We start from the raw sequence: 18,865 nt of genomic DNA, 5'->3' as shown, positions 1-18,865 counted from the left end.
GTATTGCATTTTTTTGTGTTGGGTATGCTTTTTCTATTTCCAACAGGAAACGTCAAGGTAGCATTTTCTTTTCCTGTACACTGTGATGGGTCTCAAACTGCCGTGAAAATTCCTCAAGTTGAATTATGAATTGGATCCAAGAGCTCTTACGTCTTGTTGAGACATACACATTTATTTGGAGTACAGCTGTGCCGAGAGTTGCTGGCATTGGGTTAAACCTATTTCAGTGGAAGAATTGATGCGGCTTGAGATGTGGTGAAGTGATAAGTACTTATTCGTGTGGATTACCAGTTTTTTTCTTCTTTTTTTTGCAGGTGTCTGTTTATTTTTTTTCAATTGAACCATCGAATGAACATTATCATTTAATAGAGCTGGTATCCAGCACATGATGCTTGTGCCTAGGGTGATACGCTTGTGAGGTAACAAGCGTGCAACCAGTGGAGCTATCAGATACACCTCAGGAGGGAGGTGATACCCTTGAGCCCGGTCTAAAAACGCATACAAAAAACAAAGGAGCGGTGCACAACCCATTGTCTAGAAGCTACCTGCACATCCCCCCACAGGGAAGTGGCACGCCCACCAGTTAAAATGCAGTATGAGGATATAACCCACTCGACGGACATAAGAGCGGAAACTTTCGCATTCACGGCAGAGGCCAGTGAAAGAATCTATTCATTATTCCAAACAGAAACGACTGAACACACTTATAGTTGCAACAAGGAACAACAGATCAAACATCTTCTCTATCTCACTAGAAAGGAGATCAATCAGCGGCTCCACGCCAGCACTATGGTAAAATATCACAAAGCACAACAAATTCCCAGAGGCCTCCGGATCGCCCTAAGACCATCCTTGTGCAAAAACTCCAAACCTTTCACAGATCGCTGGTACGCAATTCTAAACAAATGCAGTTTAGATTTGATATTGCTAATAATAGAAGAATTATCTAAGATTCTTGAAGATCTCAAACAAGAAATTGAAACCACAACAGAAGAGTTTCAGAAGATGAATTAAAGAAGATACTAGAAGATATTAATAGCCAACTTCTGTGCCACACTGAAGAGGTGAATGAAAGGAAATTAAGAAAATATAAGAGAGACACATTGAATTATAAATTACAAGAGGTTTATACCTGGGCCGAAGTCTATGCCAAACGTCGCCAAACCAAACAATACACGTCACAAACGGATACGTCTTCTACTGATAGCGAAAAATCGGCAAACGACTCACGAAGAACCACCAAAACACCTAGGCCACAGAATAAAGAAGCACAACCCACATCGGAGCCTTTTTTAGTCGAAGGCCCAGAAAAAACAGAAGACCCCGGCGGGGACGCAACAAAAGCAAAAGAAAAATCACAGACCCAAACGAGGAATGTGACTTCAAAGAAGGACAAAAAGAAAAATCATTGAGTGACCAAGAGAATCTGGTTATAAATATTTCAGATCAGCATGTGAGTACAATTCAGATAGAAACGCTACAACGAGGTTTGTCCTTTTTACCCACAGCCCGAACCAATCAACTGGAACTAGAAGTGAGCCTTTTCAAACTGACTCGGAAAATAAAACTTCGAAATTTTTTTGAAAATGTGGTAACTGATCCAACACCCAAACAGGAAGACGAATTGAAAGGATTGAAAACCAAAAGTACTTACATGCCACCCACGTCGCACAAAACCATTGACTTGTTTGAGAACTTATGTAAACAAGAAAAATCAACACGAATATGAAAAACAAACATCGTAACATGTCCAACAAAGAGTTTGGGGTCATAGAAAGCATAGCGAATTATGAGAAGATAATCTGTCAGAAAGCCGATAAGGGAGGAGCGATGGTGATTCCTAATACAACATTCAATGAAAACACAGTTAAAAAACATTTAGAGGATCCTAACTTGTATATGGAGATCCCAGCGAACCCAACGGAAGACATGAGAAGGATTTTACAAGACATCCTTAAGAAAGCAGTGGACAACGGGACAATTAGTGAGAAAACTAGAAAGTTCCTAACACAAGACAGTCCAAGAAGCCCAACCATGTATATGGTACCAAAAGTACATAAAGACTTGTTTAAACCTCCTTACCGCCCAATCGTCTCCACAAAAATGAGCATTCACGAACCAGTTGGAAAGTTTATTGATAAACACTTACAGCCTTTAGTTTATAAGAGTTTATCATACATAAAAGACACAACAGACTTCTTGACAAAACTGCAACATGTGAGTACGATGGATGACAGTGTAATGGCGACAGTTGACGTAAAATCGTTGTACACTTTGATACCACACAAGGAAGGCCTGGAAGCCATAGAGAGTGCCTTATTGCAGAGTTCATACCCCCAAGATTTACAAGTCTTTTTGATGGAACTTATGCAGTTTACACTTTTCAACAGCTATTTTTGTTACAAGGAGAAATGGTTTATTCAATTAAATGGTACTACGATGGTAAATTGCGCCGCCCCGGCGTATGCTAATTTGTTTATGACAGCATTTGAAGACCAATATGTCTACCATGATGATGAATGGGCTACCAACCTCCTCATGTATGTGAGGGTTATAGACAACATTTTTCTGATATGGAAAAGCACAGAAGTGTCATTAAAACAAAAGTTGGAGATCCTGGATACCAAAAATGACAGAATCGGATTCACATGGAACATAAGCAAAGATGTCATACAATTTTTGGATGTAGAAATCACAAAAATAGGCAAAGAATTCCATACCAACATATATCGTAAGCCTACAGACAGAAATAATCTTTTACAATTTAAGTCACCATCCTCAATCATTGAAAACACATCTACAGTACTCTCAATTTCTTAGGGTAAAAAGGCTGATATCTGAAGAAAAGATGTGCCAACAACAGCTAGACACAATGGCCAAAAGGTTTGAGTCCCGAGGATATCCGGAAAAATCAAGAGAAAAAACCCAAAGTAAAACAAGGTCTGAGTTGCTAACAGCGAAACCAAAAATCAAGGAACAAAGAATTACGTGCGTAAGTAAATACTCCAACGTAAGTGCAAATTTCAAAAGAATTATCCATAAAAACTGGCAAATGGTGAAGTTGGAACCAGACTTCAAAGGAATATTCCAGAAGTAACCACTGTTCGCATTCACCAGAGTGAAAAACATAGGTGAATTATTGAACACTCCGAAACACAAGATAAACAAACAGACATTCAAAGGAACAGTACCATGTCTAAATTGTGGTAATTGCCATAACATCATGAAGGGTGCCAGTATTACTCACCCGATAAAAGGTCATAAAATTCCCTTAAACCTCAATGCAACATGTGATACAACCAACATCGTATACCTATTGAAATACCCATGTGGATATGGTTATGTGGGCCACACAGAACGCAAACTTGAGACTCGTTTGAACGAACACAAAAGTAACATAAGAACAGGGCTAATAAAATCAACAGTGGCAGCACATTTTATGGCCAAAAAGCATAACATAAGCCAATTGAGGGCTTGCGTGTTGGAAATAGTTCCTAAAAAGGAAGGACCTTTGAATAAAAAAAACCTCTTACAGAGGGAAAATCTTTTATCACTTGTGTAGCCTCAAACCGAATGGACTAAATGAAAGAATGGAATTTACGTGCTATTTATAATGCTGAGAGATTACTGTACATTGTGAATTTTCCAGCAATGGTTTAGTTCTTAGAAACAGTATTGACCATATCATGACACTATGAATGTAATAATCTATCACATTTAATAGTTTTTACAGTGCAGGACCCGCAAGATTGACGCACAGTAAGCATATGCATAGAGCCCGCGGAGCGTGTCACTTGTGACAGTGCTCTTCGTGTCGATAAAGTTAGCCTTAGACTGCCTTTTTTTAAAAAAAGGCGGGACACCTTTAATGTGCGCATGCACGAGACTCGCGTTTGAACTAACTACGTTGAAGTTGAGCGGAGGGGATCCGCGTAGCTGAAATTCTAATAGCGGGGAGAAAGGGGAGAGGCGAACACCGGGCATAGTTACTTACTAACGGCAAGACGATCGTATACTTTACCAATAGAACGCCCGTACAGGCAGCAGCCAGCGCGTAATGGTCAGATAACGCCTGAATACATACACGCACAGAGAATAAGTTAGCAGCATCATACACTAACCGACGGTTAGAACCTGTAGGTGGAAAACACAGCGGGTATCGCACTGGATGCATATCGCGTATATCAAAGATAGCATACACAGAAAAGCCGAAGCGAAAATATTGCATTTAATATGCACATTAACGAAAGAAGTTATTCAGTGAGATAGATTGGAACTTTAAGATTTACAAAGTGTGTTATTTGTTTAATTTTCAGGCGTTCCCTGATGAAGGTGCTGAATGCACCGAAATGCATTGGAATGAGGAATGATTTATATTTACGCCTAATATGATCAAATAAGAATGAAATATGAATTAAAATGTGAATTTAAGAATTAAAGGACTTTGATCAATTGAACCATCGAATGAACATTATCATTTATTAGAGCTGGTATCCAGCACATGATGCTTGTGCCTAGGGTGATACGCTTGTGAGGTAACAAGCGTGCAACTAGTGGAGCTATCCGATACACCTCAGGAGGGAGGTGATACCCCAGAGCACGGTCTAAAAATGCATACAAAAAACAAAGGAGCGGTGCACAAACCATTGTCTAGAATCTATGAAAGTTCCAATACTGGGGCAAGAAAACAAGTTACTTACCTGTAACTTTGGTTCCCCAGTATTGGTAGCTTTCATAGATTCCGATGTGCCCTCCTTCCTCCCCGGGGAAAGCTCAGCCTTCAGCAGACGTGGTTACTGTTACACAACGGCTACGAAACTCTGAGGCTCTGAGGTTTCTTCAGGAGGGTTCTATGGGGTGAGGCTCTTCTGATTGGCTGATGCTTAGTTTGGTCTCTTTTACAAAAAGAGGCGGATATGCTACAAAAGGGAATGAGGCCTAGGCCTTTTTCTTTCTCTTTTGTACCTACTGCTATGTTATTTTTGTTACCGAGACTCCGATTCCCACGATGGGGAATGATACAAAAGCATGGGAATCTATGAAAGTTACCAATACTGGGAAACCAAAGTTACAGGTAAGTAACTTGTTTTCTTCTGTCACCATGGTGACACTGGCAGGGAGATGAATGGTTGAAAATGAATATAGACTCAGTCAGTTCTATATTAATGAAGACATACCCAGCCGGGCAGTGGTCTTCAAAGTTTTATATTTAAATGAAGACATACAAAACAAAATAACACCTTCAACAGTTCACGTGCGTGGGGCACAAGCCTGTACCCAACCACGACCGTGCACAGACAGAAACATACACAAAAGGGCTTTACAAGGCAAAATCAACAGTCTCTGTAGGGTTCCAATTTTTGGACAGAGAGATTACTTATAGGTACCATTACAATGTTTTATATTGTACATTTCACAGGTATATGGTACACAGTAGGTCGACGACGTTTCGGACCCCCTTGTTAAATAATGGGGTCCATCATCAGGACAAAGCAATGGTTGCTTTTTTAGTTATTAGCCTCTTTAGCCAGGAAAGCAGTAAACAAGCTCAATTAAGAGCACGCAGGCGGTGGGTTAAAACAGGAACAGTAGAATAATCTATTCCGTGTTTTTAGAATTTTTCGGGAGTTCAGTTAGAATTTTGGAGGTCCAGGGGCGGGAAAAGATTAGTATCTTGAGTCCGCTTGTACCAGTAAATCAGTAAAAGAATCTCAAGGGTCCAAGGCGGGAAAGAATAAGTATCTTGAGTCCGCTTGTACCAGAACATCAGTAAGAAATTCTCGAGGGTCCAGTGGCGGCAGACGAGTGGTGTCTCTTGTCCGCTTGTACCTTCCAGTACCAGGAACTCAGGCCCACATGCATCATTGTGTCATTTTGCATTTCTTAATTTGCGAAAAATAAGGAATCGCAAATTAAGAAGTGCAAAATGCTATGCATCATTTTTTTCGGTATTTCTTTGTGATTCGGTAAAAATCGCAATTTTTACCGAATCCCAAAGAAATACCGAATTCTTAAGTTAATTTTCGCAATTCCCATTGATTCCTATGGGCCAAAAGGCCCATAGGAGTCAATGCAAAATGCGAGTGGCACTTAGAAAATTTCATGGGTGCAGGGGGAGGTCCAAAGGACCCCCCCATGCCCCCCTGAAATGTATTTTTCGCATCATGTTTCACACACACATGTCCTAAGGACATGTGTGTGTGAAACATGAATGTTGAAAAAAAAACATTCAAAGCATTTTAAACACTTTTTCCAAATTTACCGAGTGGTTCAACCACTCGGTAAATTTGGAACCCTAATTGCGAATTTCCACTTGTCAAAGTAATGATGCATTGCTTTTAAGAAGTCTCACATCTGCGACTTCTTAAAAGCACCCGCAATTTTAGAACTCGCAACAATGTTGCGAATTCTAAAATTGCTTCATGCATCCCAAAAAGCACTTTTGCATTCGCAAACGGCCGATTTTAAGGAATCGCACCGTTTGCGAATGAAAAAGTGCTTGATGCATGTGGGCCTCAATCCCTGCCGACTGATCCGGCCCCCTGGTTTCAGGACCCCAGCGCGACTCGGCGCTCCCGATAATATTCGGCTCCGAAGGTACAAGCGGACAAGAGACACCACTCGTCTCCCGCCCCTGGACCTCCAAAATTCTAACTGAACTCCCGAAAAATTCTAAAAACACGGAATAGATTATTCTACTGTTCCTGTTTTAACCCACCGCCTGCGTGCTCTTATTTGAGCTTGTTTACTGCTTTCCTGGCTAAAGAGGCTAATAACTAAAAAGGCAACCATTGCTTTGTCCTGATGATGGACCCCATTATTTAACAAGGGGGTCCGAAACGTCGTCGACCTACTGTGTACCATATACCTGTGAAATGTACAATATAAAACATTGTAATGGTACCTATAAGTAATCTCTCTGTCCAAAAATTGGAACCCTACAGAGACTGTTGATTTTGCCTTGTAAAGCCCTTTTGTGTATGTTTCTGTCTGTGCACGGTCGTGGTTGGGTACAGGCTTGTGCCCCACGCACGTGAACTGTTGAAGGTGTTATTTTGTTTTGTATGTCTTCATTTAAATATAAAACTTTGAAGACCACTGCCCGGCTGGGTATGTCTTCATTAATATAGAACTGACTGAGTCTATATTCATTTTCAACCATTCATCTCCCTGCCAGGGACCACTGTTGTTTCTACATGATTAAACTCCCTGAGGTCCCTCGCTGATACCATTTGGGGTCCCCTTGTTGTTTAAATAGATATGGTGACACTGGCACCTGTATCTTGCATGACTTCTACTCTAATCCCATTAATTAAGGGTGGCTGTTTGTATTTCTTCATATTAGTAGGCCATACAGTTAAGGTTGCACGGTCCACCCCAACCCCCAGAGACTAGTGTTTCTTCTGTGTGCACTCTGATTTGAACAAGGCACACTAGGGATCCCACAGGAGACTTGCTATTCCAGTGCTACCTGGAGTAGTTGTAGGGGAATCATTTATGGGACCGGCAGAGTATCCAGTTCTGCGTCCAATCTTCTGACAGTTGTGACACCATGCCTTTTTGGGACCCCAATTCTTATCTTGGTTACCAGTTTTTTGTTGTAAAGAGTATTGAGGTCTGTCCTTCTTATCAGGCTGTTGGGGGCCTTTAGAAGACTCTTTACTTTTATCATTAGGATGTTTGACATCTTTCCCTGGGGGAGGCTTACTAACCCCTCTCTTTTGGTCACCCCCACTAGTGGCAGTTTTGGTCACCAAAGTTTTGACCCACTGGTGGTTCACCTTATTTCCTAATTCTTGGGGAGAAATTGGACCTAGGTCTACCAAGTACTGGTGCAACCTTTCTTGTTAAAAAATATGTAATAAGTGTTCTTTCATAATCAAACTATACAGCACTTCATAGTGATGCACATTGTTGCCTTTCAACCAGACACATAGGGCCTGATTATGATGTCGTTAAGAAACTCCCAAACGATTTGGTTCCAGAATAGTTCCCGAACAAATCGAGTCCTGTGAGTCCAGATTACGGATTACGATGCATCCCAACATCGTTCGATCTGACTCACATTGACTTCAATGGGAGCCTAAGTTCTGAACAAGAACACAGGCTCCCATTGAAAAAAGGGGTGGTTGGATAAAACCTTGCACCATGTGGCAGGCACCCCAGGGTGCCTGTTCAACACAAATGGGGCCGCTTCCAGCACAGTGACCTAAAGTACTCTAGAACTAAGCTGTGAGTGTTGGCATCTCACCAAAAGTGAAGGACTGGCCTCACACACCACCAGGTGTCCTGCCTCATCATCGGCAGTCCTCGCCCTCTAAAAACTTGGTTTGGTAGAGGGCGGGCCTTCACCTCGACGATAGGGAGACACATCTAAACTAAGTGGGGGCACATGATTGCTGAGTGAAATTTAAAAACCATTACAGTTACCAAATTAAATTTTTAATGAAAGAGGTAACTCTGTGGTACTAAAAAAGTGGACGGTGAGATTGGGGACATTTTTGTCCCGTCACCGTAGTGAAGGTGGTCAACATGTTTCTGCTGTTTGGCCCAGAAAGGTCCGTGGCATTCATCAGGACCATTGAAAAGGACTCCATTCTTACCATCTTCGTGGTGAGACGGTACCACTTGGTGGGATGACCTTCGTCACACTCCACCAGAGAAAAAGGCTCTTGTGAAGCCCTAGAAAAATACCCATCTGATAGAGACTACTAGCTGCAGATTCCTTAACGTAGAATTATCCCCAGGCATGAGACTGGATCCGGAAAACTTTTCTTTTCCCCAGCATCTCTGTGCGCCGGAGGGTGGTACCGCGTGACTCCGCCCTGACGTCTGTAGGCGTGATGTCAGCGAGGTCACATAAGCCCCACCCCGGCGCGCCGCCATCAGTTTTTTCCTTCTCCGAGTGCAATGCGGATCCAGTCTATGCTCTGGGCCTGTTTAGGCCTTTCCCTTCGCTATTGCAAGACTTGTGAGAACAGTGTGCGTATGCCTTCGGGCTTTAAAACGTGTTCATCTTGTGGACACCTAATGTCTGCGACGGACCCTCCCCTCATTTGCATGTGGTGTTTAGGGGAAGATCACAGCTCCACTGACTGCAAGGCGTGCCAAAGATTCAAGCCGAGGTCGCGGCGGGAACGCCGGATGAAACTTCTTTCAGCTCTCATGTCCAGGTCAGCTTCGTCACCTCGATCGGCTTCTGCTGAAGGGTTTTGAAGCAGCCGTCGTCCTCATCCCTCCCCTGTGCCGCAAGAGCGTCGCTCCCCTGTATGAAAGTGTCGCAGTTTGGCTCCCGAGGGCTGGTTTCCGGCCTGTTGGGGTTGTGGGCTCTCCGTGTGTGATGCGTCCCTGCGTATCATCCCCCTATCAACTGTTCCCCGGTGAGGGGGTGTCGAGAGCCCAGTTTGAGGCATATGCGGTGGCTTTGCAGGCCTCGCTGGCTCCTCCGCCCCCTCCTGGGGCATCCGCAGATCTTTTGAGCTGTGCGGGGCCTTCCGTGGCCCCGACGGCGGCTCCGGCGCCTTACTGGTTCGGATCCAGGCTTCGAGGATGTGGTGCCATTGGGGTGTGGCCCTCCTTTGGACCACGGCGCCCCGGCTTCGCCGCAAACTCCTACGGAAGTCCCTGTGGTGTCGCAGGAGGTCTCCAGGGCTCGGGTCGCATCCCTGAGCCACTCTTGGTCCTTTGACAAGGTGGTCCTGTCTAAGGCAGAGGTGACGCTGCTCCGGCAGCTGCTGGCGGTGCACAGGGGTTGCCTCCCCCTCGTCCCATCATGGGTCGAGGCTGGTGGGGGACGCCTCGCCCTCTCCTACCTCCATGCAGACAGCCGCTGTAGTGGAGGTCGAGTCAGCCATGGTAGTCAGACTCTACAGGGACTGAAACATGTAGACCGTTATCAAGTCAACTAAGTAATCATAATTGTTTTACTATTAGTTGCAGCACATAGTTTTTAATTGACACCCTGGCCCGCCACGAATAAATTACCAGGCAAGGATTCCCAGAGGTGCATTTTAACATTCACCTTCATCCACTTCACACTATTGCACGACACCCGCTCCGCTGTAGTCAGGCTTTGAAGCACAACCAGGCGGCACTCGGCTGCCTGGTTGGACCCCGATGATGAAGCATGACACCAAGCAGGTTGGTGTGTGAGGGGTTTTTAAACAAAGACTGCTTGTGCCCAGCTGACACAGCTACATTTACAGGTGACATGGGAAACTAACAAGATTCCATCACTCCAACACAGTGGGCCAGTCCTCGTTGTTTACTTGATTATACCTCAGGGGTAGGGACTCGCCCTTCAAAACCCTTGCTCTCCATTTTGTTTATTCTATAATGGCAATACCCCTACGAGAGAACCAGAGTTACAGGTTGGAAACTATTCCTTGTAGAGGTTCACCTTCCGGGTTTAAGGAAACCAAGGTCCACTGTACTACCAACAGTTCGGGTGCATCCCGAATTCCGCCGGAAGCATAGAGTTGGTAGCTGGTGTGCTACGGGGAAGGGGGGCTCTCTAAAGACAGGCTGCACAGGGGGACTTGCGGGCACGTCTGAGAGATCCCAAACGGGGACTAGGCTCACAAGGGCCTTGGGGACAAGGGAGCACTAGGTTATCAATGTGAGGGAAGAGGAATGGCTGTCCTATCTGTTCCCCAGAACTAGGTAGAATTTTATCAAAAGTGGATAGGACACTTGTAACCACTTATACCAAGAGAAGTATTGAAAAACCCTCATAAACGTTGTGTATAACGAAAAACGGTATATCTTATTCTCCGCCCCACACAGACGTTATGGCAACAATCATTGGGTTTTACAATTAGTATCTTTGCCAGCCTCACCCGAGGCAATCTCTGGTTTTTTCGTGGCAGTCTCCAGAGAAAATTTACGTCACCCCACTGAAAGTGCGCAATATGGATAAAATAGTTTCCAGACGATTTGGGTACTCTTTATTCGAATCGCTGGACCACTAGGTTAAAAAATATCGGTATGCTCTCAGGAAATTTAAGAGTCCATAGCATATATCAATAGGACTGAAAAAACGTCAACATGTTTCTGCTCTCTTGGCCCGTGGGTCTAAGAGCATTCGTCAGGACAAATAAACACACACTTAACACAGTTTTAAAACTACTGTCACTATTTGTGATGTAGATGGGTCGATTTTAACATAATAGTCTTACCCATTGAGGTTCTTAGGAGTCACCTAAAAGATTTAGAAAAAAGGTGGGGTAACTAGTGGCATTTAACCAATGTTCAAGAAGTGGTTAATTAAGAAAACATTCATTTTGTTTATCATAAAAAAGCTCAATTTGAGACAGTGTTTATCAATTTACGGAAAACAAAAAACAATGGTGACATTTACGGCGAGTAATTGGTGGCGACATATTGACAGACTAGCGTATCGGTAATATGCAATGCAGTTGTAATTTGTACCCAAAATGAAGTGAGACATACCTCTAAGTTGGGTGAACTTGGAATGAACCTGGAGGAAGGAACGGGGATAGTGAATATTTCACCCTCACTGGTTGTGAAGAAGTGCCCGGTTACCTCAAGTGAGGTCTTACCTTAGAGTAATTGTACAAGGTTCCCTCAGGAGGTACGGACAAAAGTCCCAGGCTACAACGACATCAAGGGAAGTTAGTAAAAGGGATGCCGTGTCGAGGGTGTCGAGCGCGGGCAGTGAGGAAAAAACTTACCCGCGACGGAAGCGTGTTCCGCGTCTTGTGCTGACTGCCTCCTGGACGCTGGGAGCACGCTTCCAATTGCGTTTTCTACAACGCTCGTCATAAAAATAGAAAGAGGATTTTCTTGGTGAAGATCGAAGATCAAGTTAGAAAGGCTAAATGTCAAATTTAGAACTATTTTATGCGCTTCAATATAATTATATGTTATCAAGGATGTTATAATATAATTATCATGGCACTGCTGATGGAGTTAGAAAATTTGGGATTGGAATTTTTTTGAAACTTTAAAAAATAGAAACAGTCTTAGACTCATACCTAAATAACGAAAGAGTGCATACTACAGAAAAAATGAAGTTATCTAGGTTGTTTTAGTTGAAAAAATCAGCGTGCAAAGTGGTGCCAGGAGATTTCATCATTCAGACCGTACTTGTTGGTCTTAAGGCGATCCACCCAACGCTGTTCCTTTTCGTATAGTACTTTTTCAACATTGGGTATCGTTTCTGATATTCTTTCTATAACTGTCCATTTTAGATCTTCAATGCTGTGTTTTTGCTCAATAAAGTGTGAACAGAGCTTTGTTGTATTCTTTTGGAGGCGAATATTGCTTTTATGTTCCCCTATACGCAATTTCACCTTTCTGCAGGTCATTCCAATGTATTTCTTTTCGCATGGACATGTGACCATATAGATCACATGAGAAGAATTACAATTACTATGTTGCCGCTGAGTCCATGTGAATGTTGTGGACAGTTGTAAAGTTTTTGAAATAGTCGTAGATTTACAGGCCGTGCAAGAGCCACATGGATAATGTCCCGTCACTGGAGCCATATGGATGTTTCTGATTGGGTTTGCCAAAATCGTTTGTTTGGGACGAGTATGTACCAACAGGTCACGTAAATATTTTGTTCATCTGTTCGCAAAACGGGGTTTTGGCCAGTTAAATTTTCCTGTGTTTACAATATGCCAATTCTTCCGGATTAGTTTATTCACCTGGTATGATGCAGGACCAAATGTGGTCACACAGGTCATAAGGTCCTCATTTTCTGTTTTTTCAAAAATTGTTAGGAGGTTTTCCCTCGGTTGATTCATGGCTCTTTTTTGACATTTTGATATTGTAGTTATTTTATAATGTCTTTGTTGGAGTCTGATACTGAGATCATTCGATTGTGTTTGGTAATCCTTTTTTTGACTACAGTTCCTTTTGAGACGCACAAATAGTGACAGTAGTTTTAAAACTATGTTAAGTGTGTGTTTATTTGTCCTGACGAATGCTCTTAAACCCACGGGCCAAGAGAGCAGAAACATGTTGACGTTTTTTCAGTCCTATTGATATATGCTATGGACTCTTAAATTTCCTGAGAGCATACCGATATTTTTTAACCTAGTGGTCCAGCGATTCGAATAAAGAGTACCCAAATCGTCTGGAAACTATTTTATCCATATTGCGCACTTTCAGTGGGGTGACTCAAATTTTCTCTGGAGACTGCCACGAAAAAACCAGAGATTGCCTCGGGTGAGGCTGGCAAAGATACTAATTGTAAAACCCAATGATTGTTGCCATAACATCTGTGTGGGGCGGAGAATAAGATATACCGCTTTTCGTTGTACACAACGTTTATGAGGGTTTTTCAATACTTCTCTTAGTATAAGTGGTTACAAGTGTCCTATCCACTTTTGATAAAATTCTACCTAGTTCTGGGGAACAGATTAGGACAGCCATTCCTCTTCCCTCACATTGATAACCTCGTATTAAGCAGCGTGCAGCTGCGGGAAAATTGTCTTTGACTCTTGTTAAGAATAATAAGACTTTTCTTTGGAAACGCAACATAGAAGATATGAATGGCTTGAGTTTTTCGGGGAGCGACATAAGCGAGATTCTAGCGGCCCAATCGCTAATTCAAAACACAGACTTTGTCCAAGTACTAGCCCAGACCGATGATTGGGACAGTCTTACAGCAAAAAAACAAGAGCAAAAAAGGGTTGCCATTCACGGAATCATTATGACAGAATACTTACGTTCAAAGATAGCACCACGAGGATTGTGGATCACCAACGCACCAAGAATTTTTCTGCATGACTTGGCCTTCAGACGTGACTGGTCTGCAATTTCTTGGAAATGCACTCTTGACTACCTAGTATTAATAGTCAAAACCGCCAAGAGGCTTTCAGAAGAATTACTAACCCAGATACAAGCCTGCGAGGCTGAACTAAAGAAAGGCATCCAACCAGCAGTCTACAAAAAGAGACTTGAGGAGCTAAACAAAGAGATATCGGAGAGTGAGGATTTCCTGATGCAAAATAAATTACAAAAATTAAGTAAAGATATCAAAAAATTTAGTCATGAGAAAATGCATCCCTACACCAAAACGGATTATAAATCAACTGATTCAAAAACTGATAATGATTCCGATGGTTGGGATTCTTCAGGCGGATCAGAGACAGGGTCCGAAGATTCTGGTCACCGACGAGGCAGAGGACAATATCGGTCCAGACCACAGAGAAGAGGTAACAGATGGCCAAGACAACATTTCATGGGCCCACCAATGCAATTTTTCCAACCGTATATGCAACCATATACGGGTTGGATGAACCCGTACAATCAAGGACCCCAACAAATGCAAAATTTTATGGGTATACCGCCACAAGGGATCAATAAACAGAATCAGGATCCTTTTTTATTGAGGGGCCAAAACCAAAGAGGAAGGAGAAGAAACATATCATGGCAAGACCAACAGCCGAATGTTCAAACAAGGAGCATGATCTCGACAAAGCCAGGAACCAGCAAAACGAGTCACTGATAGTGAACCTAAGTCCTCTGACTCTTTCTAAGGAACAAGAGAATGTCCTTAACAAAGGACTTGGCTATGTCCCAACTCCTAACCTCGACCTGTTCAGACTAAAGTGTGAACTATCGGAATTCTGTCGCTCTCTCAAGTTGAAAGCACATTTTTGGGAGTCCACACCATCTACTGATCCTGGAGACACCAATCTCCGTAAAAAATCCAATTTCACTCCACCGATCAACATGGTACCAGTAGAGATATTAACCTTCGAACAAGCCATCCTAACTGGAATTGACAACATGGCAGCCAATGTTAAAAGACCCTTCCAAAACCTAACTAGATCAGAAAGAACTGCCTTGGAAGAACTTCAGACAAATGAAAACATTGTCATAAAACCTGCGGATAAGGGTGGAGGAGTAGTCATCCTGGGAAAAGAAGGTTACAGAAATCAATGTCTAGAGCTACTGGCGGATGAAAAAGTTTATACTAAAATCACCATGGACCCAACACCAAGATTAAAAACAACTATCGCAATGATGGTCCATGAAGCAGAAACAAATGGATGGGTAAGCAAAAAAGAAGCTGACTTCTTACTGACAGATAACCCTAAGACACCATATTTCTACTCCTTACCCAAAACACACAAAAACAGAATGCCTCCACCAGGCCGCCCAATTGTTTCGGGTATAGGATCAGTGCTGGAACCTCTCTCAAAATTCGCGGATCAATTTCTCCAACCACTTGTTAAAAAAACACCTGCCTACTTACAAGATACCCGAGACCTGTTGAATCAACTAAAAGACCAACCTTTTGACCCTACCAGTATGCTGTTAGTGGGACTTGACGTGGAATCCCTATATACCAGTCTGCCACAGAAAGAGACGCTGGAAATGTTGGAAGACGTTCTCTTCACAGAAAATTGGGATTTCAGAACACCAAGACACTTTGTCCTAGAATGTTGCCGGATGGCACTTACCGAAAATTATTTTGAATTTGAAAATCAGTTGTTTTTACAGAGCCATGGCAACTCAATGGGTAGTGCCTTTGCCCCCTCGGTGGCAGGCCTCTACGTGAGTAATTTTGAAACCCAACATGTACTGACAACTGCCAACCCTTACGTTTCCAGTATCCTTTACTGGAAACGTTATATTGATGACGTCCTCTTGATCTGGCACAACAACCAAGACCTTAAAACATTTGTGGAATGGCTCAATACACGTGATCCTTGGCTCCGTTTCACGTACACAGCTGACAAAGAAAGTATTGACTTCTTAGATCTGACAATATTTTCAAAGGAAAACAAAATTGAGACAAAAACATTCAGAAAACCCACTGCTAAAAACAGCTTGTTGTCTTATAAAAGCTATCATCCTCAACCGTTAAGAGACAACTTACCATACAGTCAGTTTTTGCGTCTCAAAAGGAACTGTAGTCAAAAAAAGGATTACCAAACGCAATCGAATGATCTCAGTATCAGACTCCAACAAAGACATTATAAAACAACTACAATATCAAAATGTCAAAAAAGAGCCATGAATCAACCGAGGGAAAACCTCCTAACAATTTTTGAAAAAACAGAAAATGGGGACCTTATGACCTGTGTGACCACATTTGGTCCTGCATCATACCAGGTGAATAAACTAATCCGGAAGAATAGGCATATTGTAAACACAGGAAAATTTAACTGGCCAAAACCCCGTTTTGCGAACAGACGAACAAAAAATTTACGTGACCTGTTGGTACATACTCGTCCCAAACAAACGATTTTGGCAAACCCAATCAGAAACATCCATATGGCTCCAGTGACAGGACATTATCAATGTGGCTCTTGCACGGCCTGTAAATCTACGACCATTTCAAAAACTTTACAACTGTCCACAACATTCACATGGACTCAGCGGCAACATAGTAATTGTAATTCTTCTCATGTGATCTATATGGTCACATGTCCATGCGAAAAGAAATACATTGGAATGACCTGCAGAAAGGTGAAATTGCGTATAAGGGAACATAAAAGCAATATTCGCCTCCAAAAGAATACAACAAAGCTCTGTTCACACTTTATTGAGCAAAAACACAGCATTGAAGATCTAAAATGGACAGTTATAGAAAGAATATCAGAAACGATACCCAATGTTGAAAAAGTACTATACGAAAAGGAACAGCGTTGGGTGGATCGCCTTAAGACCAACAAGTACGGTCTGAATGATGAAATCTCCTGGCACCACTTTGCACGCTGTTTTTTTCAACTAAAACAATCTAGATAACTTCATTTTTTCTGTAGTATGCACTCTTTCGTTATTTAGGTATGAGTCTAAGACTGTTTCTATTTTTTAAAGTTTCAAAAAAATTCCAATCCCAAATTTTCTAACTCCATCAGCAGTGCCATGATAATTATATTATAACATCCTTGATAACATATAATTATATTTAAGCGCATAAAATAGTTCTAAATTTGACATTTAGCCTTTCTAACTTGATCCTCGATCTTCACCAAGAAAATCCTCTTTCTATTTTTATGACGAGCGTTGTAGAAAACGCCATTGGAAGCGTGCTCCCAGCGTCCAGGAGGCAGAGTCAGCACAAGACGCGGAACACGCTTCCGTCGCGGGTAAGTTTTTTCCTCACTGCCCACGCTCTACACCCTCGACACGGCATCCCTTTTACTAACTTCCTTTGATGTCGTTGTAGCCTGGGACTTTTGTCCGTACCTTCTGAGGGAACCTTGTACAATTACTCTAAGGTAAGACCTCACTTGAGGTAACCGGGCACTTCTTCACAACCAGTGAGGGTGAAATATTCACTATCCCCGTTCCTTCCTCCAGGTTCATTCCAAGTTCACCCAACTTAGAGGTATGTCTCACTTCATTTTGGGTACAAATTACAACTGCATTGCATATTACCGATACGCTAGTCTGTCAATATGTCGCCACCAATTACTCGCCTTAAATGTCACCATTGTTTTTTGTTTTCCGTAAATTGATAAACACTGTCTCAAATTGAGCTTTTTTATGATAAACAAAATGAATGTTTTCTTAATTAACCACTTCTTGAACATTGGTTAAATGCCACTAGTTACCCCACCTTTTTTCTAAATCTTTTAGGTGACTCCTAAGAACCTCAATGGGTAAGACTATTATGTTAAAATCGACCCATCTACATCACAAATAGTGACAGTAGTTTTAAAACTGTGTTAAGTGTGTGTTTATTTGTCCTGACGAATGCTCTTAGACCCACGGGCCAAGAGAGCAGAAACATGTTGACGTTTTTTCAGTCCTATTGATATATGCTATGGACTCTTAAATTTCCTGAGAGCATACCGATATTTTTTAACCTAGTGGTCCAGCGATTCGAATAAAGAGTACCCAAATCGTCTGGAAACTATTTTATCCATATTGCGCACTTTCAGTGGGGTGACGTAAATTTTCTCTGGAGACTGCCACGAAAAAACCAGAGATTGCCTCGGGTGAGGCTGGCAAAGATACTAATTGTAAAACCCAATGATTGTTGCCATAACGTCTGTGTGGGGCGGAGAATAAGATATACCGTTTTTCGTTATACACAACGTTTATGAGGGTTTTTCAATACTTCTCTTGGTATAAGTGGTTACAAGTGCCCTATCCACTTTTGATAAAATTCGACAAGGGAGCACTGCCAGTACGTTGTTATCCAAGCATGGCGGGCTGGGTGCAGAGCAGGTACCTGGTGCCTCCACACTCAGTGGGATAGACAGATATGACTGCAGATCATGAGTACCTCTTCGTGGTTGGTTGCTGTGCTGGTCCGACTAGGGAGCTGCCAGTTGGTGTACCTGACTCTGCGGTGTCGGTGTCTGTGACCTGCAGGGGAGTAGCTCCTTCACTCCAAGTGAGTTCTTAGGCAAATTGCCGAGGCTGGTTGTCCTCTGGGGTTCTTAGATGCCACACAGAAGCAGGACTAGACAGTTCAACCTTGTCTGTCGAGTCTCAAAGTGTCAGACGGGGGTTTGTAGGTTTCATATGCAGAAAAGCCTGGGCTCTATCAAGGCTAAAATAGACACGCTCACTTCGAGAGTAGACAAGCTGACTGCTACTCTTAACAAGTATTAAAAGAGACTCAACACCACATAGAACCTGATCACATACCTCTAATATGACTTTCTTAACATCATAAAACCAAAACATGAGGCCCTTGATGGCCAGTCAAGGGAATATAATCTGCACATGGAGATCTCCCAGGATCAACCAACACTGGAAATATAGCAGATTTTGTTGCGAGGCTACTTAAAACACTCTTTTGATCTAACTGTTTCTCCCCAGTGGTAAGAGCCCATCACTGTCTGAGGCCCACACCCCTACCATGGTCAACCCCCACACCCAGCATTCCTAGAAAGTTCAACATTAGAGATCTTGACACAGTGCT

The 18,865-nt window shown here is 42.6% G+C and overlaps 1 protein-coding gene across 4 annotated transcripts in view; it reads left to right on the top strand.

The window, feature by feature from the left end:
• Nucleotides 1–4,457, top strand: part of LOC147736598 (uncharacterized) — a 77,207-nt gene extending 72,750 nt beyond the window's left edge. For all 4 annotated transcript variants that reach the window (XM_086953342.1, XM_086953343.1, XM_086953344.1 and 1 more), the window contains one exon: nucleotides 315–4,457. In XM_086953342.1, coding sequence (XP_086809468.1) covers nucleotides 1,726–2,820 — 1,095 coding nt within the window. In that variant the 5' untranslated portion in view covers nucleotides 315–1,725 and the 3' untranslated portion in view covers nucleotides 2,821–4,457. The remainder of the gene's footprint in view (nucleotides 1–314) is intronic.
• The last annotated feature ends 14,408 nt before the right edge of the window (nucleotides 4,458–18,865 follow it).

The sequence above is a fragment of the Lissotriton vulgaris genome, chromosome 1_2 (genome assembly GCF_964263255.1).
Source record: "Lissotriton vulgaris chromosome 1_2, aLisVul1.2, whole genome shotgun sequence".
NCBI lineage: Eukaryota > Metazoa > Chordata > Amphibia > Caudata > Salamandridae > Lissotriton > Lissotriton vulgaris.
The sequence above is the reverse complement of the archived record's forward strand: the minus strand, read 5'-3'. Positions and strand labels throughout refer to the sequence as shown.